The 25,408-nt window shown below is 45.0% G+C and overlaps 1 protein-coding gene across 1 annotated transcript in view; it reads right to left on the bottom strand.

Annotated features, from left to right (window-relative positions):
- Positions 1–224: 224 nt before the first annotated feature.
- YKT6 (YKT6 v-SNARE homolog) overlaps positions 225–25,408 on the bottom strand; it is a 37,041-nt gene continuing 11,857 nt past the window's right edge. The window contains exons 6-8 of the mRNA XM_053718142.1: positions 17,116–17,181; positions 9,266–9,367; positions 225–2,034 (exon numbers count right to left, since the gene is read on the bottom strand). Coding sequence (XP_053574117.1) covers positions 1,999–2,034; positions 9,266–9,367; positions 17,116–17,181 — 204 coding nt within the window. The 3' untranslated portion in view covers positions 225–1,998. The remainder of the gene's footprint in view (positions 2,035–9,265; positions 9,368–17,115; positions 17,182–25,408) is intronic.

The raw sequence follows: 25,408 nt of genomic DNA, 5'->3' as shown, positions 1-25,408 counted from the left end.
AAATGGGCCGGCTCCTGCGCATCACATTCCTGCTTTTTAAATAAAGATACCGAGAGAACAAAGACAATTTGATAATAGGAGTAAATTAGAAAGTTGGTTCAAATTGCATGCTCTATCTTATTCATGAAAGAAAAAATTTGGGTTTAGTGTCCCTTTAAGAAACAAAAAAACATCACAACATTTTTGTACACATCTACACACTGCATTTTATCTCCCAGTAGAAATTTTGGTACATAAATGTCAGTCTTTATTAAAATACAGTTTTGTTGGAAAGATTTGCAAAAAACAAACAAACAAAAAAAAAAAAACACTGAAATACAATAATAATTTATCTATACAGATGCTGGATGCAGAATTAACCTTTTCAATGTCATTAGGCCCAATGCTCACCAATGCTTGGTAACCATTTGAACTCGCTGATGAGCTTGCAGGATGCTGAGACAAGGTTGTTAATAGGTTAACTATTCAACAGAGAAGGGAAAGGCAATCTGGAGAGCTCAGGGAAACTGGTTGCTGACAGATGTACAGATTCTTGTATTGCAAAATGGGCAGCCTTACCCAGGATCCTCCAGCAGACCAGCACCTTCCCATAATACTAAGGGTTTAAAATAGAAATGATTACATGAGAAAATGGTGGAATAAGGGTTAATAGCACGCAGTGGAACAAGAGAAGGGTAGACGATTAACCCCATCCCTCCCAGGGAGATCATTTTGGGGTTCAAATTACATTTTTGGTTGGAAACCGGATGTTTGTCATGAAAATTTAGATTTGCTCTATTCTCTCATGATTAAAGGCCGTATAGGGACTTTTAAAGGGATACTGACATAATGCAACAACCCATAGATTCTTAAAGTAATGGTAAACTCTCCCCTTTTTAAAATCAGATCTGGAATGTAAGCGCTATTTTAGATGGGGTTTTATTCATCATGTGCAATGAAGATGCGCTATAACTTAGTTATTAATATAGATATGAAATTTAAATACCCCACGTTACACCACCCACTTCAAAAGTCAATTTTCCTGTCAGCTAAATGATTGAATTACTTTCCAATCAATGCTCTAGCTACAACAAAAGTGCCATATGGGGAGAGCGCTGATTGGACAACAATTCAATCTGTTAGCTCACAGAAAAGTTTACTTTTGAAGTGGGCGGAGGAGTATTTGAATTTCATATCTATATTAATAACTAAGTTATACTGCATCTTCATTACAGCTAATGAATTAAACTTCATCTAAAATAGCGCTTACATTCCAGATCTGATTTTATAAAGGGGAGAGTTTACCATCACTTTAAGACACCAAAACATAAAAGACCAAATTCGAAAACACAAAATGAGATGTTTTAAGCCCACAGGGAGACCTGGCACCTCGATTACCGGACATCAGTAACGATAGTTGAAGAGTTATAGTACCTGGCAGAAATGGCCAGTAACCCTTTGTAATCAGAAGCATGTGCAGTGTTTTTAAGACGTTCCATATAAGAGTATAGATACTCAACATCAGTATACCAATTTGTTTATCATCGTAAGGAAATATCCTCCATTAGAATGCGCTGTGCTCATTCTATAACAATACACTTATACAGAGTAATACACTTATACAAAGCAACAGTATAAAATGAGCGTGTCTATAATCAGACTTAATGTACATCATTAGAATACAAGTACGATGTTTTATCATCAAAGAAAGGAATGATAAAAAAAATAATTCAAATTATTCCTTTGTATCCCAAGGAAAGTGACTTATAACTGGGAATATTCTGGGAAGGATTGAGGAGTGGGGGTATCCTGCAAAAAATGTATACCACACATTAACATACAATGTTAAAAACACCCCTTCGGGAGTGTAAGCTGCCACAACAAAGGAGGACATAAAACGTCCTCTGGTGGGAGTGGTCTAAAGACGGGTAGGACATGGCTGGATTGGTGCCTCAGCCCCCAGAGATAGTTTGTTCATTGTCCTGCATCCTATAACATTGTTCCTCTGACGATGTCTGATCACATGACAGAACAGCACGAGTTCTGCTTTCTAGCCTGCAAAGGAGGGAAAGTGAGAGAAGCTGAAAAAACAACAGTAAAAATGGATATGGAGGTTTATTAGGTTAGACATATGGCATCATATAGCCCTAAACAAATCCTCTGAATTTAACTTACAAAAGAGGTCAGCTACATAGCCACATCAGCTCCCTGTTCCTGCAGTGCTTATGTCAGCAACCTCTTCAACATCACATCATCCCCTCATCTCTGCAGCTCCGTTATTAACACACCCACATTATCCTTTCGTCCCTGCAGCGCCTCAGTCAGCAACACACCCACATCACATTGCCCCTGATCCCTGCAGCTCCTTTGTTAGCAACATACTCGCATCACATAATCCCCTCATCCCTGCAGCACCTCTGTCAGCAACCCACCCACATCATCCCCTCATCCCTGCAGCACCCGTCAGCAACCCACCCACATCATCCCCTCATCCCTGCAGCACCCGTCAGCAACCCACCCACATCACCCCATCATCCCTGCAGCACCTCTGTCAGCAACTCATCCACATCAGCCTCCGGTTCATGCAGCCATTTTGTCAGACCCACCAACATCACATTGCCCCCGATCCCTGCAGCTCCTCTGTCAGTAACAAAACCACATCACATCATCCCCTCATACCTGTGGAGTCTTTGTAAGCAACACACTCACATTACAAAGGACACTATACCTGCAGCTCCTCTCTAAGCAACACGCAGACAATGAGGCTAATTTATCAAGCTCCAAACGGAGCTTGAGGGCGCTTCAGACTCGCCAGAAACAGCAGTTATGAAGCAGCGGTCTAAAGACCGCTGCTTCTTAACCCTGTCCTCCTGCTCTGAGCAGGCGGACAGAGATCGCCACAATTCAACCCGATCGAGTACAATTGGCCGCGAGTCTGCAGGGGGCGGCGTTGCACAAGAAGCTCACAAGAGCTGCTGGTGCAATGCTGAATACGGAGAGCGTATTGCTCTCTGCATTCAGCGATGTCTGTCGGACCTGATCCGCACTGTCGGATCAGGTCGGACTGACATTTGATAAATAGGCCTCAATACATCATCCCCTCACCCTTGCAGTGCCTCTATCATCCCCTTACCCTTGCAGTGCCTGTCAGCAGCACACCCACATCACATCATCCCCTCACCCTTGCAGTGCCCGTCAGCAGCACACCCACATCACATCATCCCCTCACCCTTGCAATGCCTCTGTCAGCAGCACACCCACATCACATCATCCCCTCACCCTTGCAGTGCCCGTCAGCAGCACACCCACATCACATCATTCCCTCACCCTTGCAGTGCCTCCATCATCCCCTCACCCTTGCAGTGCCTGTCAGCAGCACACCCACATCACATCATCCCCTCACCCTTGCAGTGCCTCCATCATCCCCTCACCCTTGCAGTGCCTGTCAGCAGCACACCCACATCACATCATCCCCTCACCCTTGCAGTGCCTCCATCATCCCCTCACCCTTGCAGTGCCTGTCAGCAGCACACCCACATCACATCATCCCCTCACCCTTGCAGTGCACGTCAGCAGCGCACCCACATCACAGCATCCCCTCACCCTTGCAGTGCCTCTGTCAGCAGCACACCCACATCACATCATCCCCTCACCCTTGCAGTGCCCGTCATCAGCACACCCACATCACATCATTCCCTCACCCTTGCAGTGCCTCCATCATCCCCTCACCCTTGCAGTGCCTGTCAGCAGCACACCCACATCACATCATCCCCTCACCCTTGCAGTGCCCGTCAGCAGCGCACCCACATCACAGCATCCCCTCACCCTTGCAGTGCCTCTGTCAGCAGCACACCCACATCACATCATTCCCTCACCCTTGCAGTGCCTGTCAGCAGCACACCCACATCACATCATCCCCTCACCCTTGCAGTGCCCGTCAGCAGCACACCCACATCACATCATCCCCTCACCCTTGCAATGCCTCTGTCAGCAGCACACCCACATCACATCATCCCCTCACCCTTGCAGTGCCCGTCAGCAGCACACCCACATCACATCATCCCCTCACCCTTGCAGTGCCTCCATCATCCCCTCACCCTTGCAGTGCCTGTCAGCAGCACACCCACATCACATCATCCCCTCACCCTTGCAGTGCCTCCATCATCCCCTCACCCTTGCAGTGCCTGTCAGCAGCACACCCACATCACATCATCCCCTCACCCTTGCAGTGCACGTCAGCAGCGCACCCACATCACAGCATCCCCTCACCCTTGCAGTGCCTCTGTCAGCAGCACACCCACATCACATCATCCCCTCACCCTTGCAGTGCCCGTCATCAGCACACCCACATCACATCATTCCCTCACCCTTGCAGTGCCTCCATCATCCCCTCACCCTTGCAGTGCCTGTCAGCAGCACACCCACATCACATCATCCCCTCACCCTTGCAGTGCCCGTCAGCAGCGCACCCACATCACAGCATCCCCTCACCCTTGCAGTGCCTCTGTCAGCAGCACACCCACATCACCCCCTCACCCTTGCAGTGCCTCTATCATCCCCTCACCCTTGCAGTGCCCATCAGCAGCACACCCACATCACATCATCCCCTCACCCTTGCAGTGCCTCTATCATCCCCTCACCCTTGCAGTGCCTCTGTCAGCAGCACACCCACATCACATCATCCCCTCACCCTTGCAGTGCCTCTGTCAGCAGCACACCCACATCACATAATCCCCTCACCCTTGCAGTGCCCGTCAGCAGCACACCCACATCACATCATCCCCTCACCCTTGCAATGCCTCTGTCAGCAGCACACCCACATCACATCATCCCCTCACCCTTGCAGTGCCGTCAGCAGCACATCACATCATTCCCTCACCCTTGCAGTGCCTGTCAGCAGCACACCCACATCACATCATCCCCTCACCCTTGCAGTGCCTCCATCATCCCCTCACCCTTGCAGTGCCTGTCAGCAGCACACCCACATCACATCATCCCCTCACCCTTGCAGTGCACGTCAGCAGCGCACCCACATCACAGCATCCCCTCACCCTTGCAGTGCCTCTGTCAGCAGCACACCCACATCACATCATCCCCTCACCCTTGCAGTGCCCGTCATCAGCACACCCACATCACAGCATCCCCTCTATCATCCCCTCACCCTTGCAGTGCCCATCAGCAGCACACCCACATCACATCATCCCCTCACCCTTGCAGCGCACCCACATCACATCATCCCCTCACCCTTGCAGTGCCCATCAGCAGCGCACCCACATCACATCATCCCCTCACCCTTGCAGTGCCCATCAGCAGCGCACCCACATCACATCATCCCCTCACCCTTGCAGTGCCCATCAGCAGCGCACCCACATCACATCATCCCCTCACCCTTGCAGTGCCTCTATCATCCCCTCACCCTTGCAGTGCCTCTGTCAGCAGCACACCCACATCACATCATTCCCTCCCCCTTGCAGTGCCTCTGTCAGCAGCACACCCACATCACATCATCCCCTCACCCTTGCAGTGCCTGTCAGCAGCACACCCACATCACATCATTCCCTCAAACTTGCAGTGCCTGTCAGCAGCACACCCACATCACATCATCCCCTCAAACTTGCAGTGCCTCTGTCAGCAGCACACCCACATCACATCATCCCCTCAAACTTTCAGTGCCTGTCAGCAGCACACCCACATCACATCATCCCCTCAAACTTTCAGTGCCTGTCAGCAGCACACCCACATCACATCATCCCCTCAAACTTGCAGTGCCTGTCAGCAGCGCACCCACATCACCCCCTCACCCTTGCAGTGCCTGTCAGCAGCGCACCCACATCACCCCCTCACCCTTGCAGTGCCTGTCAGCAGCGCACCCACATCACCCCCTCACCCTTGCAGTGCCCATCAGCAGTGCACCCACATCACCCCCTCACCCTTGCAGTGCCCATCAGCAGTGCACCCACATCACATCATCCCCTCACCCTTGCAGTGCCCATCAGCAGCGCACCCACATCACATCATCCCCTCACCGTTGCAGTGCCCATCAGCAGCGCACCCACATCACATCATCCCCTCACCGTTGCAGTGCCCATCAGCAGCGCACCCACATCACATCATCCCCTCACCGTTGCAGTGCCCATCAGCAGCGCACCCACATCACATCATCCCCTCACCGTTGGAGTGCCCAATCAGCAGCGCACCCACATCACATCATCCCCTCACCCTTGCAGTGCCTCCATCATCCCCTCACCCTTGCAGTGCCTCTGTCAGCAGCACACCCACATCACATCATCCCCTCACCCTTGCAGTGCCTGTCAGCAGCACACCCACATCACATCATTCCCTCACCCTTGCAGTGCCTGTTAGCAGCACACCCACATCACATCATCCCCTCAAACTTGCAGTGCCTGTTAGCAGCACACCCACATCACATCATTCCCTCACCCTTGCAGTGCCTGTCAGCAAAACACCCACATCACATCATCCCCTCACCCTTGCAGTGCCTGTCAGCAGCGCACCCACATCACCCCCTCACCCTTGCAGTGCCCATCAGCAGTGCACCCACATCACATCATCCCCTCACCCTTGCAGTGCCCATCAGCAGCGCACCCACATCACATCATCCCCTCACCGTTGCAGTGCCCATCAGCAGCGCACCCACATCACATCATCCCCTCACCGTTGCAGTGCCCATCAGCAGCGCACCCACATCACATCATCCCCTCAAACTTGCAGTGCCTATCAGCAGCACACCGACATCACATCATCCCCTCAAACTTGCAGTGCCTCTGTCAGCAGCACACCCACATCACATCATCCCCTCACCCTTGCAGTGCCTCTGTCAGCAGCACACCCACATCACATCATCCCCTCACCCTTGCAGTGCCTCTATCATCCCCTCACCCTTGCAGTGCCTCTGTCAGCAGCACACCCACATCACATCATCCCCTCACCCTTGCAGTGCCTGTCAGCAGCACACCCACATCACATCATCCCCTCAAACTTGCAGTGCCTGTCAGCAGCACACCCACATCACATCATCCCCTCAAACTTGCAGTGCCTCTGTCAGCAGCACACCCACATCACATCATCCCCTCACCCTTGCAGTGCCTCTATCATCCCCTCACCCTTGCAGTGCCTCTGTCAGCAGCACACCCACATCACATCATCCCCTCACCCTTGCAGTGCCTGTCAGCAGCACACCCACATCACATCATCCCCTCAAACTTGCAGTGCCTGTCAGCAGCACACCCACATCACATCATCCCCTCAAACTTGCAGTGCCTGTCAGCAGCGCACCCACATCACCCCCTCACCCTTGCAGTGCCCATCAGCAGTGCACCCACATCACCCCCTCACCCTTGCAGTGCCCATCAGCAGTGCACCCACATCACATCATCCCCTCACCCTTGCAGTGCCCATCAGCAGCGCACCCACATCACATCATCCCCTCACCGTTGCAGTGCCCATCAGCAGCGCACCCACATCACATCATCCCCTCACCGTTGCAGTGCCCATCAGCAGCGCACCCACATCACATCATCCCCTCACCGTTGCAGTGCCCATCAGCAGCGCACCCACATCACATCATCCCCTCACCGTTGGAGTGCCCAATCAGCAGCGCACCCACATCACATCATCCCCTCACCCTTGCAGTGCCTCCATCATCCCCTCACCCTTGCAGTGCCTCTGTCAGCAGCACACCCACATCACATCATCCCCTCACCCTTGCAGTGCCTGTCAGCAGCACACCCACATCACATCATCCCCTCACCCTTGCAGTGCCTGTTAGCAGCACACCCACATCACATCATCCCCTCAAACTTGCAGTGCCTGTTAGCAGCACACCCACATCACATCATTCCCTCACCCTTGCAGTGCCTGTCAGCAAAACACCCACATCACATCATCCCCTCACCCTTGCAGTGCCTGTCAGCAGCGCACCCACATCACCCCCTCACCCTTGCAGTGCCCATCAGCAGTGCACCCACATCACATCATCCCCTCACCCTTGCAGTGCCCATCAGCAGCGCACCCACATCACATCATCCCCTCACCGTTGCAGTGCCCATCAGCAGCGCACCCACATCACATCATCCCCTCACCGTTGCAGTGCCCATCAGCAGCGCACCCACATCACATCATCCCCTCAAACTTGCAGTGCCTATCAGCAGCACACCGACATCACATCATCCCCTCAAACTTGCAGTGCCTCTGTCAGCAGCACACCCACATCACATCATCCCCTCACCCTTGCAGTGCCTCTGTCAGCAGCACACCCACATCACATCATCCCCTCACCCTTGCAGTGCCTCTATCATCCCCTCACCCTTGCAGTGCCTCTGTCAGCAGCACACCCACATCACATCATCCCCTCACCCTTGCAGTGCCTGTCAGCAGCACACCCACATCACATCATCCCCTCAAACTTGCAGTGCCTGTCAGCAGCACACCCACATCACATCATCCCCTCAAACTTGCAGTGCCTGTCAGCAGCACACCCACATCACATCATCCCCTCACCCTTGCAGTGCCTCTGTCAGCAGCACACCCACATCACATCATTCCCTCACCCTTGCAGTTCCTGTTAGCAGCACACCCACATCACATCATCCCCTCACCCTTGCAGTGCCTCTGTCAGCAGCACACCCACATCACATCATCCCCTCAAACTTGCAGTGCCTCTGTCAGCAGCACACCCACATCACATCATTCCCTCACCCTTGCAGTTCCTGTTAGCAGCACACCCACATCACATCATCCCCTCACCCTTGCAGTGCCTCTGTCAGCAGCACACCCACATCACATCATTCCCTCACCCTTGCAGTTCCTGTTAGCAGCACACCCACATCACATCATCCCCTCACCCTTGCAGTGCCTCTGTCAGCAGCACACCCACATCACATCATCCCCTCAAACTTGCAGTGCCTCTGTCAGCAGCACACCCACATCACATCATTCCCTCACCCTTGCAGTGCCTGTTAGCAGCACACCCACATCACATCATCCCCTCACCCTTGCAGTGCCTGTCAGCAGCACACCCACATCACATCAGCCTCCTGTCCCTGCAGCCCTTTTATCAGCAACACACCCACGTCACAAAAGACCCCTGGATCTGCAGCAGTTACCCATCAAGGTTCCCATCAGTGCAGCACTTCCACACGGTATTATAAGTAACTTTACACATGCCAAGCATGGCATAGTTTGCGACCCATTTCCTACTGAATCACAGGACCATTCCAATAAGACTTATTCACTACATTATATAGCTCTGGTGGGTTTCACTCACGGTTTTGTAGAAGGCCTTGGACTGAGTTCCCAGCACCTCAGATTTACTAACTAAATCATCCAGTTTCTCCCCTCGCTGTAATAAGGACTCCATGGTGTTGTGCTATGGTAGAAGAAAGAAGATATTAAATTACACATAAGCTTGAGCCAGCTGATTCTAGGCAAAAAGTGACAAAAGGGAGGAGAAAACAGAATTTATGCTTACCTGATAAATTTCTTTCTCCTACTGTGTGTCCGGTCCACGGCTTCATCCTTACTTGTGGGATATTCTCTTCCCCTACAGGAAATGGCAAAGAGAGCACACAGCAAGAGCTGTCCATATAGCCCCCCCTCTGGCTCCGCCCCCCAGTCATTCGACCGACGGTTAGGAGAAAAAGGAGAAACCATAAGGAGCCGTGGTGACTGTAGTGTAAAGAAAAATAAAAATTTTAAACCAGACTAAAAGCCAGGGCGGCCGAGGACCGGACACACCGTAGGAGAAAGAAATTTATCAGGTAAGCATAAATTCTGTTTTCTCCTACATTGGTGTGTCCGGTCCACGGCTTCATCCTTACTTGTGGGAACCAATACCAAAGCTTTAGGACACGGATGAAGGGAGGGAAACAGTCAGGTAACCTAAACGGAAGGCACCACTGCTTGCAAAACCTTTCTCCCAAAAACAGCCTCCAAAGAAGCATAAGTATCGAATTTGTAAAATTTGGCAAAAGTATGCAGAGAAGACCAAGTCGCTGCCTTACAGATCTGTTCAACAGAAGCCTCATTCTTGAAAGCCCATGTGGAAGCCACAGCTCTAGTAGAGTGAGCTGTAATTCGTTCAGGAGGCTGCCGGCCGGCAGTCTCATAGGCCAAACGGATGATGCTTTTCAGCCAAAAGGAAAGAGAGGTAGCTTTCTGACCTCTCCTCTTACCAGAATAGACGACAAACAAAGAAGATGTCTGTCTGAAATCCTTCGTTGCTTCCAAATAGAATTTCAAAGCACGAACTACATCTAAATTATGTAACAAACGTTCCTTCTTCGAAACTGGATTCGGACACAGAGAAGGAACCACTATTTCCTGGTTAATATTCCTGTTGGAAACCACTTTTGGAAGAAAACCAGGCTTTGTACGTAAAACTACCTTATCTGTATGGAATACCAGATAGGGTGAAACACACTGCTAAGCAGACAATTCAGAAACTCTTCTTGCAGAAGAAATAGCAACCAAAATCAGAATTTTCCAAGATAGTAACTTAATATCTATGGAATGTAAGGGTTCAAACGGAACCCCTTGAAGAACTGAAAGAACTAAATTTAGACTCCATGGAGGAGTCAAAGGTCTGTAGACAGGCTTGATTCTGACTAAAGCCTGTACAAACACCTGTACATCTGGCACGGCTGTCAGACGTTTGTGCAACAAAACAGACAGAGCAGATATCTGTCCTTTTAGAGAACTAGCTGACAAACCTTTATCCAAACCCTCTTGGAGAAAGGAAAGTATCCTCAGAATTTTAATTTTACTCCAAGAGTATCCCTTGGAGTCGCACCAACAGATATATTTTTTCCATATCTTATGGTAAATTTTCCTAGTCACAGGCTTCCTGGCCTGAATCAGAGTATCTATAACCGAATCTGAAAACCCACGCTTAGATAGAATCAAGCGTTCAATTTCCAAGCAGTCAGTTGCAGAGAGACTAGATTTGGATGTTCGAATGGACCTTGTACTAGAAGATCCTGTCTCAAAGGTAGCTTCCATGGTGGAGCCGATGACATATTCACCAGGTCTGCATACCAAGTCCTGCGTGGCCACGCAGGAGCTATCAGAATCACAGAGGCCTTCTCCTGTTTCATCCTGGCTACAAGCCTGGGAAGGAGAGGGAACGTGGAAACACATAAGCTAGATTGAACGACCAAGGCGCCACCAATGCATCCACTAGTTTCGCCTTGGGATTTCTGGATCTGGACCCGTATCGAGGAACCTTGGAGTTCTGACGAGACACCATCAGATCCATATCTGGAGTGCCCCATAGTTGAGTTAACTGGGCAAAGACCTCCGGGTGGAGTTCCCACTCCCCCGGATGGAAAGTCTGACGACTCAAATAATCCGCCTCCCAGTTGTCTACTCCTGGGATGTGAATTGCAGATAGATGGCAGGAGTGATCCTCCGCCCATTTGATGATCTTGGATACCTCTCTCATCGCCAAGGAACTCTTTTGTTCCCCCCTGATGATTGATGTACGCTACAGTCGTCATGTTGTCCGACTGAAATCTTATGAATCTGGCCTTCGCTAGTTGAGGCCAAGCCAGGAGCGCATTGAATATCGCTCTCAGTTCCAAAATGTTTATCGGGAGAAGAGACTCTTCCCGAGACCATAGACCCTGAGCTTTAAGGGAGTCCCAGACCGCGCCCCAGCCTAAGAGACTGGCGTCGGTCGTGACGATGACCCACTCTGGTCTGCGGAAACTCATTCCCTGAGACAGGTGATCCTGAGTCAACTACCAGCGGAGTGAGTCTCTGGTTACCTGGTCTACTTGAATCTGGGGAGACAAGTCTGCATAATCCCCATTCCACTGTTTGAGCATGCACAGTTGCAATGGTCTTAGATGAATTCGAGCAAAAGGAACCACGTCCATTGCTGCAACCATTAATCCTATTACCTCCATGCACTGAGCTATGGAAGGCTGAGGAATAGAATGAAGAACTTGACAAGCGTTTAGAAGCTTTAACTTTCTGACCTCTGTCAGAAATATCTTCATTTCTACAGAATCTATTATTGTTCCCAGAAAAGGAACCCTTGTGGACGGGGACAGGGAACTCTTTTCTATGTTCACCTTCCACCCGTGAGACCTGAGAAAGGCTAAGACAATGTCTGTATGAGCCCTTGCTTTGGAAAGAGACGACGCTTGGATTAGAATGTCGTCTAGGTAAGGTGCTACAGCAATGCCCCTCGGCCTTAGAACCGCTAGAAGGGACCCTAGCACCTTTGTGAAAATTCTGGGAGCAGTGGCTAAACCGAATGGAAGAGCCACGAACTGGAAATGTTTGTCCAGAAAGGCGAACCTCAGGAACTGATGGTGATCTTTGTGGATAGGAATATGCAGGTACGCATCCTTTAAGTCCACGGTAGTCATATATTGACCCTCCTGGATTGTTGGTAAAATCGTCCGAATGGTTTCCATTTTGAATGATGGAACTCTGAGGAATTTGTTTAGAATTTTTAAATCCAGAATTGGCCTGAAGGTTCCCTCTTTTTTGGGAACTACAAACAGGTTTGAGTAAAAACCCAGACCTTGTTCCGCTGTTGGAACTGGGTGTATCACTCCCATCTTTAATAGGTCTCCTACGCAATGTAAGAATGCCTGTCTCTTTATCTGGTCTGAAGATAAGCGAGACATGTGGAACCTTCCCCTTGGAGGAAGTTCCTTGAACTCTAGAAGATACCCCTGAGAGACTATTTCTAGTGCCCAGGGATCCGGAACATCTCTTGCCCAAGCCTGAGCAAAGAGAGAAAGTCTGCCCCCTACTAGATCCGGTCCCGGATCGGGGGCTACCCCTTCATGCTGTCTTGGTAGCAGCAGCAGGCTTCTTGGCCTGTTTACCCTTGTTCCAGCCTTGCAATGGTTTCCATGCTGGTTTAGGCTGGGAAGCGTTACCCTCTTGTCTAGAGGCTGCAGAGTTAGGAGCCGGTCCGTTCCTGAAATTGCGAAAGGAACGAAAATTAGATTTATTCTTAGCCTTGAAAGGCCTATCCTGTGGGAGGGCATGGCCCTTTCCCCTAGTGATGTCTGAAATAATCTCCTTCAATTCTGGCCCAAAAAGGGTCTTACCCTTGAAAGGAATATTAAGCAATTTTGTTTTTGACGACACATCCGCCGACCAAGATTTTAGCCAAAGCGCCCTGCGCGCCACTATTGCAAAACCTGAATTTTTCGCCGCTAATTTTGCTAATTGAAAAGCGGCATCCAAAATAAAGGAATTAGCCAACTTTAGTGCGTGAATTCTGTCCATGACTTCATCATATGGAGTCTACTTTTGGAGCAAATTTTCTAGTTCCTCGAACCAAAAAGACACCGCCGTGGTGACAGGAATAATGCACGAAATTGGTTGAAGAAGGAAACCTTGCTGAACAAATATCTTTTTAAGCAATCCTTCCAATTTTTTATCCATAGGATCTTTGAAAGCGCAACTGTCCTCAATAGGACTAGTTGTGCGCTTGGCTAACGTTGAAACTGCCCCCTCTACCTTAGGGACCGTTTGCCATGCGTCCCTTCTGGGGTCGACAATGGGGAACATTTTCTTAAATATAGGAGGGGGAACAAAAGGTACACCTGGCTTCTCCCACTCCTTAGTCACTATGTCCGCCACCCTCTTGGGTATCGGAAAAGCATCAGCGTGCACTGGGACCTCTAAGAATTTGTCCATTTTGCACAACTTCTCTGGAATCACCAAAGAATCACAATCATCTAGAGTAGCTAGCACCTGCTTAAGCAGGGCGCGGAGATGTTCTAGCTTAAATTTAAATGCCACGATATCAGGTTCTGCCTGCTGAGAAACTTTTCCTGAATCAGAAATTTCTCCCTCAGACAGACCCTCCCTCACTGCCAACTCAGATTGATGTGAGGGTATAACAGATAAATTATCGTCAATGGGGGAACCACCTTGGCTTTCATACACACAGAACATATGCTATCTGAAGGTACAGACATGTTAGACAGATTTAGGCAGGCTATTAATGCAATAAATTAAATTTAAACAAAAAACATTACTGTCTCTTTAAATAATAAAAAGAGCACACTTTATTTCTGAAAGATCGAAAAACTATCAAAGAAACGTCCGATCTTTATGAAAATTACACCCTAGTGTCTTAATGCCTTGGAAGTATTGCACCCCAAATTTCAAGTCTCTAACCCCAAAAATGAGCAAACCGGAGTAAAAAGTACAAATTACTGCTTTAACCACACTACAGTCCCTGCCACAGCCTTGCTGCGGCTTTTACCTTCCTTTAGGGGTTATTCTCCACAGTAATAAGCCTTTCTGAGTCCTTTTCTCAGCTACAGGACCCTCTCACATGACGCTGCATGCACTGCCTATGGAAGTAACTGCGCAACTGAGGCGCAAAAATTAGGCCTCCTCCTTCTGCATACCAGAGTGAAGGGGCCTTTCTGACTAGATTAGGCGTCTAACCAACTGCCAGGCGCAATAAACGTTCCCAAAAGTGTTTAAAAGTTCACAAAACACTCCAAATGTCACATAAATATGATAAAAACTAATCGATTTAGCCCACAGAAGTGTCAACCAGCATTGAGCCCAATTTTATAAGCCTAATTCTGTTACTGAGTCTAAGAAAATGGCTTACCGATCCCATAAGGGAAAACTGACATTCTTCTAGCATTACTATGTCTTGTTAGAAATTAGACTGGTCATACCTGAAGCAGATAAGTCTGCAAACTGCTCCCCCCAACTGAAGTTCTCTGGTTACAACAGTCCTGCGTGGGAACAGCAATGGATTTTAGTTACTGGTGCTAAAATCATACTCCTCTTTTAACAGAAATCTTCTTCACTTTCTGTTGTAGAGTAAATAGTACAAACCGGCACTATTTTAAAATAACAAACTCTTGATAGAAGAAATAAAACTACAACTAACACCACATACTCTTTACCATCCCCGTGGAGATGCTACTTGTTCAGAGCGGCAAAGAGAATGACTGGGGGGCGGAGCCAGAGGGGGGGCTATATGGACAGCTCTTGCTGTGTGCTCTCTTTGCCATTTCCTGTAGGGGAAGAGAATATCCCACAAGTAAGGATGAAGCCGTGGACCGGACACACCAATGTAGGAGAAATGGAAAAATGGAACTGGGAAATCCAGACAGATCTTTTATAGGGTATATATTTGTACTTTACATTAAACACAACAGGTGCTTATTACTACATGTTAGACTATGAGACCGTTTTGTTTTTGTTTTTTTGTTTTTTTTATAACCAAGAGAAGGATAATGACCAGGACAAATGTGGCCTATCCCCTGGATGAACAAATATTTAAACGTTTATGCAGTTAAGGGACCATAAAACACTTTTTGCCTGTAATACAAAAAGTTTAGTTATGCATAGTAAAAAAATTTGAACTTTTCCTGTAATTTAACTCGGTGAATTGTGGGTTTCCAATTCTGACAATAGGATGCGCACACTGCAGACATATCTGTCCCTAACTGGCCTCAGTAGAGATGACTGAATACATTCTGCAAAAACATGCAGGGTATTCCAACAAAATGACAGAGGTTAGCCATGTAACAATTCCAGATTGGCTCCTCTAAATAAGGCAAGTGGGAGTTAATGCACTTCGCTGATATTTTAATCTATTACAAGATAAAAGAAAAGTCTTCCAATCACAAGGCGTTTTATGTCCCTTTAAAAAGGCATATGAACCACAATTTTTTTCATTCACGATTCAGATAGAGTATGCAATTTTAAACAACTTTCTAATTTAGTTCTATTATCAATTTTCCTCATTCTCTTGGTATCTTTTGTTGAAAAGCAGGAACATAAGCTTAGGAGCCGGCTCATTTCTGAAGCACTATATGGCAGCAGTTTTGCACTAATTCCTGTCATGTAGTGACTTTTTTAAAATGGTGTGCTCTGTCAGATTCACAAAAGAAAAGGTTAGGGTTTCATATCCCTTTAAGTAAAAATAACACGTTCGGTTCATTGATGTCCTTTTGTACCTTGTTTTCTGCACCTCCCCATTTCACTGTTACCGGTTGAATACAAATATTTTATGTGCCCCATATAGAAACGTTTCCATTAAAGGGACAGTAAAGTCCAAATTAAACTTTCATGATGCAGATAGGGCATATCATTTTTTTTAAAAAACTTTCCAATTTACTTTTATCATCAAATTTGCTTTGCTCTCTTGGTATTTTTTGTTAAAGGCTAAACCTAGGTAGGCTCATAGGCTGATTTGTAAGACTCTGTAGTTCACCTCTTATCTCACAGTGAATAGCTAATAACATGTACGGTTTGTTCATGTGTGCCATTTAGATAACATTGTGCTCACTCCAGTGGAGTTATTTAACAGTCAGCACTAATTGCCTGAAATGCAAGTCTGTCAAAAGATCTGAGATAAGGGGACAGTCTGCAGAAGCTTAGATACAACAGTGCTGGTCATGCAAAACTAGGGAATTGTAAATAAAGGGATTTCTATCTTTTTAAACAATAACATTTTTGGTGTGGACTGTGCCTTTAATCCTGACAATGTACTTCTAAGTTTGATAGAACAGTAACTCACAGAGTGATAGCGGCAACTACAATATTCTAGGACCAAAAAAAAAAAAGGGAAGGAAGAAAAAATAACAAAACGTTATCCATTCCACTGCAAAGTTTTGAGGTAAGACAAAAGGAAAGCCAGTTACAGAATCTGATTGCTTTGAGCATTCTGTGTATCCATGTCCCATAGCTCTCTGCCTGTCACTCTATACAGGATAAGTAAAGAGACACATTGGGCTACACTTATCAAGCCCTTTTCTCCACTGAACCTGCAATCAGTATCTATCAAGCAGCAGTCATCAGACCTGCGGCTTCCCTACCCTGTTCTCCCCCTCTTAAGTGGAGAATTTAAATCTCCCAGGTATTTTCCAACCGGAAAGATTGACAGCTTCTGCCAGCGTGTTTTGATGTGCGCGGTCAGGGGGCGGCGTTTGCACGCAAGCGCAAAGGAGCGCTTGTGTGTAATGCTAAATGCGGGGAGCGGATCGCTGCCTGCCAGAGGAGAGCTCGTTCGGACAGGTGTGAATATGTACGCCCCTTTCTGCCATGGATTGATAAATTGAGTTTATTGTGTACACAGTGTAAGAGAAAATAACCAAAATCAGCCCTTACCAAGATGATTTTGGTTTCATCAAGTTCAGCCTGTACTTTACTCATAGGATCAGCATCTCGGGGATTCTAAAAGAGGGGGGGGGAACAAAAAAACAAAAAACACCTTTAATAAAATACAGTTGAATTCACAGAAAATACTCAAATAGGCACCAGTGTTCTTCTCAGGGCCTATTTAGTGGACATACCACCCGGCTAAATATAAATATTAAGCTAAAATGAACGGATATTTACATTTGTTTCAATGTTTGTTGCACAAATCATCATTAACTATTTATATTAAATTATGCAATTAAAGTGTGCTTTGGATAACTTAATATTTACAAATAACAAAAAACACAACAAATATAAGTAAGTCAGTTAAATAAATGTCTATATAAAAAGATAGGAAACTGAACCCTCAATGTTTGTTTTTTTTTTAAATTCAGATCTAGTGTTAAAGTGATGGTAAATCCTAGCGTTTGTGAAATGCTAGGATTTACAATTGGAACAAATAAAGGGGACTTTCAGTCACAAAGTATAAAATACTTCAATGCTGAAAGCTCATTTATTTGTTGGAAGCATTCATCGCACTGAGCTGCTCAGACAGCCCACGGCAGAATGCTATTTTTCTGAGAAGTGACATTTACACCCTTAGCCAATAGCCGTGTGGGCTATGCGGCTTGGCGCCAGTTGGAATGCACAGCTTTTGGCTAAGAGGTGGAACATCACTTCTCAGCAAAATAGCCTTCTGCCGTGGGCTGACTGAGGAGATCAGTGCAGCAAACGCTTCCAACAAATAAAAGGAGCTTTCTGCATTAAGGCCTCAATCCGATATGCAGCGTCGCCCGCAAAAGCCGGCGACGCCAAATTTTGCGCTGGTTTGGTATCACATATACGGCGTAACATAGAAGTTACGCTCGTATATTTCTGCCTTCGGCCGTAGTGTTTTGGCCCATAGACAGGTATACCAAACCAGCGCAGTTTGGTATCCAATATACAGCGTAAGGACTACGTGGCGAAAATGGAGAAATCTTACTCCATTTTCACCTCGCCACAAATTGCAGGCGTAGTAAGCCTTACGCTGTGTATTGGAGCCCCATAACTCCCTAAACTACCTGCAAAATTAAACCTAACACATGCGCAATGTCTATCTACCTGTCAACCGCGAACTGCAAAATAAAACCTAACACCTAACGCATGCGCAATGTCTATCTACCTGTCAACCGCGATCCCCCGCCGCAATCCCTAATAAAGTATTTAACCCCTAAACCGCCGCCCCCGGACCCCGCCGCCACCTACATTAACTACCCCCTAATGTGGGCCCCTTACTCCGCCGCCACCTACATTACCTACCCCCTAATGTGAGCCCCTTACACTGCCGCCACCTACATTACCTACCCCCTAATGTGAGCCCCTTACTCCGCCGCCACCTACATTACCTACCCCCTAATGTGATCTCCTTACACCGCCGCCACCTACATTACCTACCCCCTAATGTGAGCTCCTACCCCGCCGCCAGCTATATTAAAATTATTAACCCCTAATCTAATCCCCCTACCCCGCCGCCAGCTATATTAAAATTATTAACCCCTAATTTAATCCCCCTACCCCGCCGCCAGCTATATTAAAATTATTAACCCCTAATTTAATCCCCCTACACCGCCACCAGCTATATTAAATACATTAACCCCTAATCTAATCCTCCTATACCGCCGCCACCTATATTAAATTAATTTAACCCTAAAAGGGCTTTTTGCGTGGCATTGCCCCAAAGTAAACCGCTCTATTGCCAGCCCTTAAAAGGGCTTTTTGCGGGCCATTGCCCTAAAGTAACCAGCTCTTTTACCAGCCCTTAAAAGGGCTTTTTGCGGGGCATTGTCACAAAGTAATCAGCTCTTTTGCCTCTAATCTAAATCCCCCTACACCGCCGCCACCTATAATAAATGTATTAACCCCTAATCTAATCCCCCTACACCGCCGCCACCTATATTAAAATTATTAACCCCTAATCTAATCCCCCTACACCGCCGCCACCTATATTAACCCTAATTATATTAGGGTTAATATAGTTAATATAGTTATTATATTATATATATATTAACTATATTAACCCTATCTAACTCTAACACCCCTAACTTAATTATTATTCAAATAAATCTAAATATTAATAATATTAACTAAATTATTCCTATTTAAATCTAAATACTTACCTATAAAATAAACCCTAAGATAGCTACAATATAATTAATAATTACATTGTAGCTATTTTAGGGTTTATATTTATTTTACAGGTAACTTAGTATTTATTTTAACTAGGTACAATAGCTATTAAATAGTTAATAACTATTTAATAGCTACCTAGTTAAAATAATTACCAATTTACCTGTAAAATAAATCCTAACCTAAGTTACAAATACACCTACACTATCAAAGTAATCATCCAAGCTGATTACTTTGGGGCAATGGCCAGCAAAAGGCCCTTTTAAGGGCTGGCAATAGAGCTGATTACTTTGGGGCAATGCCACGCAAAAAACCCTTTTCAGGGCTATTTGTAGGGTTAGACTTAGGTTTAGTGGTAGGGATATTTTAGTATTTTAGGGGTTAATTAATTTAATATAGCTGGCGGCGGTGTAGGGGGATTAAATTAGGGGTTAATAATTTTAATATAGCTGGCAGCGGGGTAGGGGGATTAGATTAGGGGTTAATAATTTTAATATAGCTGGCGGCAGGGTAGGAGCTCACATTAGGGGGTAGGTAATGTAGGTGGCAGCGGTGTAAGGAGATCACATTAGGGGGTAGGTAATGTAGGTGGCGGCGGAGTAAGGGGCTCACATTAGGGGGTAGTTAATATAGGTGGCGTCTGTGTAAGGAGATCACATTAGGGGGTAGGTAATGTAGGTGGCGGCGGAGTAAGGGGCTCACATTAGGGGGTAGTTAATGTAGGTGGCGGCGGGGTCCGGGAGCGGCGGTTCAGGGGTTAATGCATTTATTATTAGGAGAGTGAGGGGAGATAGCGGATAGAGGGGTATACGTGTCGGGCTATGTTTGGGAGGCGTGTTAGACAGTACGGGAGATTTAATACTTTAGTCAGTTTTTGTAGGCATCGGCAGTTTCTAAAGTGCCGTAAGTCACTGACTCCTCCAGAAATTTGTACTTACGCAGATTTCTGGACATCGCTAGTTTGTCAGACTTACGGCACTTTAGCATCTGACGGCGCCGTATATGTGATAGCTCAAATTGCGAGCTGTAACTACAGGCGGCGCAGGTTTCCACGCTTGCGCTGAAACCTGCGCCGTATATCGGATCGCGCCCTAAGTATTTTATACTTCATGCCTGAAAGTCCCCTTTATTTGTTCCAATTGTTAATCCTAGCGTTTTCACACACGTTAGGATTTACAATCACTTTAGATATTACTTTTTGCATTCAACTGGGATTTGGAAAGGTTACTTTATGCATTAAAGAAGCAGGTTTGAGAAAAAAAAATCAATGTATTGAAAGTTTGATGTATTTTTTCAGTATATGCAGGCCACTTTACAAAATAATTACAATTTCTACAGCGAATACTACACTGAAAATGTCATGCAACATTTGCAAATAGATAGGGACACTGGAGTGATGCAGTAAAGGGACAGTAAACAGGTCTATGGTGTTGCTATAGAATGACATATCAGTAAAGTCTAAATGTTTTTGAAAATAAATTAAAAAGGGACAGTCTACAATAACATTTTTATTGTTTAAAAAGACAGATAACGCCTTTACTACCCATTTCACAGCTTTGCACAACCAACATTGTTATATTAATATACATATTATACATATACATTTAAACCTCTACATTTCTGCCTGTTTCTAAGCCACTACAGACAGCCTCTTATCCAATGCTTTTTTATTTGCTTTTCACAACAGGAGACTGCTAGTTAATGTGAGCCATATAGATAACATTGTGTTCACGCCCATGGAGTTATTTAAGTCAGCACAACACAGCACTAATTGGCTAAAATGCAAGTCAAAAGATAATAAATAAAAAGTCATGTGATCAGGGGGCTGTCAGAAGATGCTTAGATACAATGTAATCACAGAGGTAAAAAAATATTAATATAACGGTGTTGGTTATGCAAAACTGGGGAATGGGTATCTATCTTTTAAACAATAAAATTTCTATTGTAGACTGTCCCTTTAACATCCTTTTAACTGCAATTAATTTCCAATAGCCAAACTCCACCCACAATTTGCATTATTTGGAGTCTGCAGACAAGGCTATCCACCGTCATTAAATAGAACTATAAAGTATTGCAAAACATAAAATCAAATAATACCATGATTAACAGCTATTAATATAACTGCTGCCAATATTAATTGTAATTTCTTAATTACCAGTTATAAATATAGATCATGGAGATATAACAAAATAGGAAGAGAGAGAGAGAGAGAGAGAGAGATATGTGTGTGTGTGTGTGTGTGTGTGTGTGTGTTTCAATTAACCCCTTCACTACCAGGACATTCTGAGAGAAACCTTGCCCAAAATCCCGGAGCATTTTCAGCATTTTTGCGATCAGTCCATTTAAACAGAAATAGAGCCTTGTTTTTTTATTATTTACACACATATACAATATACACACACAAACACACAGTTGTGCTCATAAGTTTACATACCCTTGGCTATTTTTCAAAGAATATGAATGATAACACAAAAACTTTTCTTTCACTCGTGGTTAGTGTTTGGCTGAAGCCATTTATTATCAATCAACTGCGTTTACTCTTTTTAAATCATAATGACAACAGAAACTACCCAAATGACGCTGATCAAAAGTTTACATACCCTGGTGATTTTGGCCTGATAACATGCACACAAGTTGACACAAATGGCACAAAGTCATTTGGAGCGATCAGACCAAAATTGAGCTTTATGGCCACAACCATAAACGCTACAATTGGAGAGGAGACAACAAGGCCAATGATGAAAGGTAAACCATACCTACTGTGAAACACGGAGGTGGATCGCTGATGTTTTGGGGATGTGTAAGCAAAGGCACAGGAAATTTGGTCAGAATTGATGACAATATGAATGCAGTATGTTATCAAAAAATATTGGAGGAAAATGAACTGGGGTATGTACACTTTTGATCAGGGTCATTTGGGTAGATTCTGTTGTCATTAGGATTTAAAAAAAAGTAAACACAGTTGATTGATAATAAATGGCTTCAGCCAAACACCAACTATGAGTGAAAAAAGTTTTTGTGCAATCATTCATATTCTGTGAAAAATATTGATCTAGGCCCATTTTGGTATACCCCGCTCATACAGCGGGTCAGGGACCGGAGCCCCGCTGTAAAGTGAAAACCTCCTTAAAGTGAAACAAGGCAGTTTTAGCTTTCTTTTCAGTTGCCAATGAGTTTAAAAACGTGTTTGAAATAACATATTAGGGGTGCAATAGTGCTACGTTTAGTTTAACACTAGCACAGCCCAGTATTTAATTAGTATTCAAATAAATACTGTACCTGTTTAATAAATAAATAGTGACAATTACTGCAGTAAAATTTCCCAGACTATAAACACAGATTGCACTGTAATGCTGTAAACAGAGTGAAGCATAACAAAATTGTCCCAGTCACTTTTCTCGCAATCTCACAATGATTACAGCACTGTTCCAAAATCTTTGGAGGTTGAACTTCAGCTCCACAAAGAGCTGTAAAGTGAGGTATACCTGTATTTCATGCCACCATTTCACAGCCAAATGCCATTAAATAAAACATTTTTTTACTTTTTTCACAAACTTTGGGTTTCTCACTGAAATTATTTACATACTGCTTGTGCAACCATTGCACAAATGATTGTAAAAGCGTCTCTGGGATCCCCTTTGTATAGAAATAGCAGACATATATGGCTTTGCCATTGCTTTTTGGTAATTAGAAGGCTGCTAATTGCAGCTGTGCACCACACCTCTATTATTCCAGGCAGTGAAGGGGTTAATTATGTATCTTAAAAAGGTTAATGTTAGCTTTAGTGTAGAGATTAGCCTCCTACCTGACATTCCCCACCCCCTGATCCCTACCTGATTCATCCCAAACAGCTCTCTTCCCTCCCCCACCGGTCACCCCCATCTTAAGTACTGGCAGACTTTCTGCCCAAAAAAAAAAAACTTTTTTTATTTTATTTCTTCAGTGTAGGATTGCCCTAACCCTCAAACCTCCCTGATCCCCCCTAAAACATCTATCTAAACCTCCCCTGCCCTAACTATTGCCGCCATCTTAGGTACTGGCAGATGTCTGCCAGTACCTATAAACCCCTATATTTATTTTTTTGTTTTTATTTTATTTTAGGTACTGTAGTGTAGTGGTCCCAGTACCTCCCCTCCTTCCTGTGATCGCCATTAGGAATCCCCGGCCCCCCCAAACATATTTTCTGTATCGTAGCTGTCCTGTCCCTTTTAAAAAAAAAAAAAAAAAAAAAAAAAATCAGTATAGGGTCCTCCCACTCCCCCTCTTCCGCCTCCCCTGCTGGGCCGCCCACACCTCCTGACGGCTCCAGCAGATGATCGTTACAGTCTGACACACACAGTGTTACCGTCTGTAACAATCAGGCATCTGCCCTCACATTGAGGCGGAGCACCGATCGCGCTCCGGCTCCATATGCTGGAGATGCCTTAAGCTTCAGGCACTCCAGATCTCGGCTGTAACTTAACAGCTGAGAGTGCTGGAGCCTCCTGAAGCAACAACGTATATATACACGTGGTGCGATACGATAGCCAAAGTACCACTATATATATAATAATATATATATATAGTTTTGGCTTAAGGGGTTAAATAGCCCATATAAATATTGACCCAATGCTTTACTAAAATTATAAGATCATAACTGTGTAAATAACCACTTTATAATAATATCTCAGAAAATAAATCCGAAGTATAGAAAAATAAACTCCTTAGACAGAACATGCGCCCCCCAATGGCCATTATTGAATAATGCAGTCTTATGTACTAACCTTAAAGTGAATGTTAAGTTGAGCGTACTCGCTCTTGTCAAAGGATAGAATTTAAAAAATTAGGCAGACTTTCATTCATCAAATTTGTACTTGAGTTGAGTACGGATTTTCTTTAGCTTGTTCTAACCAGTACACAGCACCGCAGTCTGCATATATAAAAAGTGTCTGTAGTGCTATACTACAAGACTGATAAACAGACAATAGCCATGAACACTGACATTCCTAACTTTGTACTTTAAGTAGTGCCATTAGTACCCCCTTTTTTCTTTTGCAGGCATTAGATACAAGTTAATAACAGAGGTAAAAAGTAAAAACTGTGTTGGTTATGTAAAATTGGGGAATGGGTAATAAATGGATTATCTATATTTTTAAACAATAACAATTCTAGGAGTAAACTTTCCCTATAAAATCTGAAAATCACAAATTTGTATTCCCTAAAAGGAGCAGATGGATATATAGACACGTATGTACCTGCTCTTTTTATGGAATACAAATTTGTGATTTTTAAGTTTTAACTGGTGCTGCTGAATTGGACGCATTGTCTGGTCTTGCCTCTGCTTCCCGTGTCATTCACAGCTGCACCTAGACCTTTACTGTGTGAGATGGAAGTTGTCATTGTAATACAAGTTTTTTGTTCTGCTCCAGGCTTCATGGATGGTTTGGGGAAGGGCTAACACTACACAATTAAAAGGGACAGTTTACCCTAAATTTTTCTCCACTTTAATTTGCTTCCAATCCGCCATTTTACCTGCTGGAGTGTATTCCATTGTTTACAAAATAGCCCTTTTTACTTTATTTCAGCATTTGAAATAGCTGATTTTTTTTTCTATGGTATCCCTACCTAAAAGTTTCTATACTTAAAGGGGTATGAAACCGAAAATGTTTCTTTTTCTTTCATGATTCAGACAGAGAATACAATTTTAAAGAACATTCCAATTTACTTCTATTATTTAATTTGCTTCTTTCTTTAGATATCATTTGTTGAAGAAATAGCAAGGCACTTAGATGAGCCAGTAACACAAGGCATCTATGTGCAGCCACCAATCAGCAGTTACTGAGCCTATTTAGATATGTTTTTCAACAAAGGATATCAAGAGAATGAAGCAAATTCAATAATAGGAGTTAAATGGAAAGTTGTTTCAAAATGCCTGCTCTTTCCAATTCGTGAAATAACAAATTTGGGGTTTTATGTCCCTTTAAGTATAGGTTAAAGAAAACCTGTGTAAACATAGGCAACAGAAGAAAATACACTCCCAGTAGCAGGTTAAAGGGAATAGCAATAACATGTTAATTTTGGTTTACAGAGATAATATAAAGAAGCATGTGTGTGT

Source organism: Bombina bombina, chromosome 6, assembly GCF_027579735.1.
Source record: "Bombina bombina isolate aBomBom1 chromosome 6, aBomBom1.pri, whole genome shotgun sequence".
Classification (NCBI taxonomy): Eukaryota; Metazoa; Chordata; class Amphibia; order Anura; family Bombinatoridae; genus Bombina; species Bombina bombina.
Note: the sequence above shows the minus strand (reverse complement) of the source record. Positions and strands in the feature narration are given on the sequence as shown.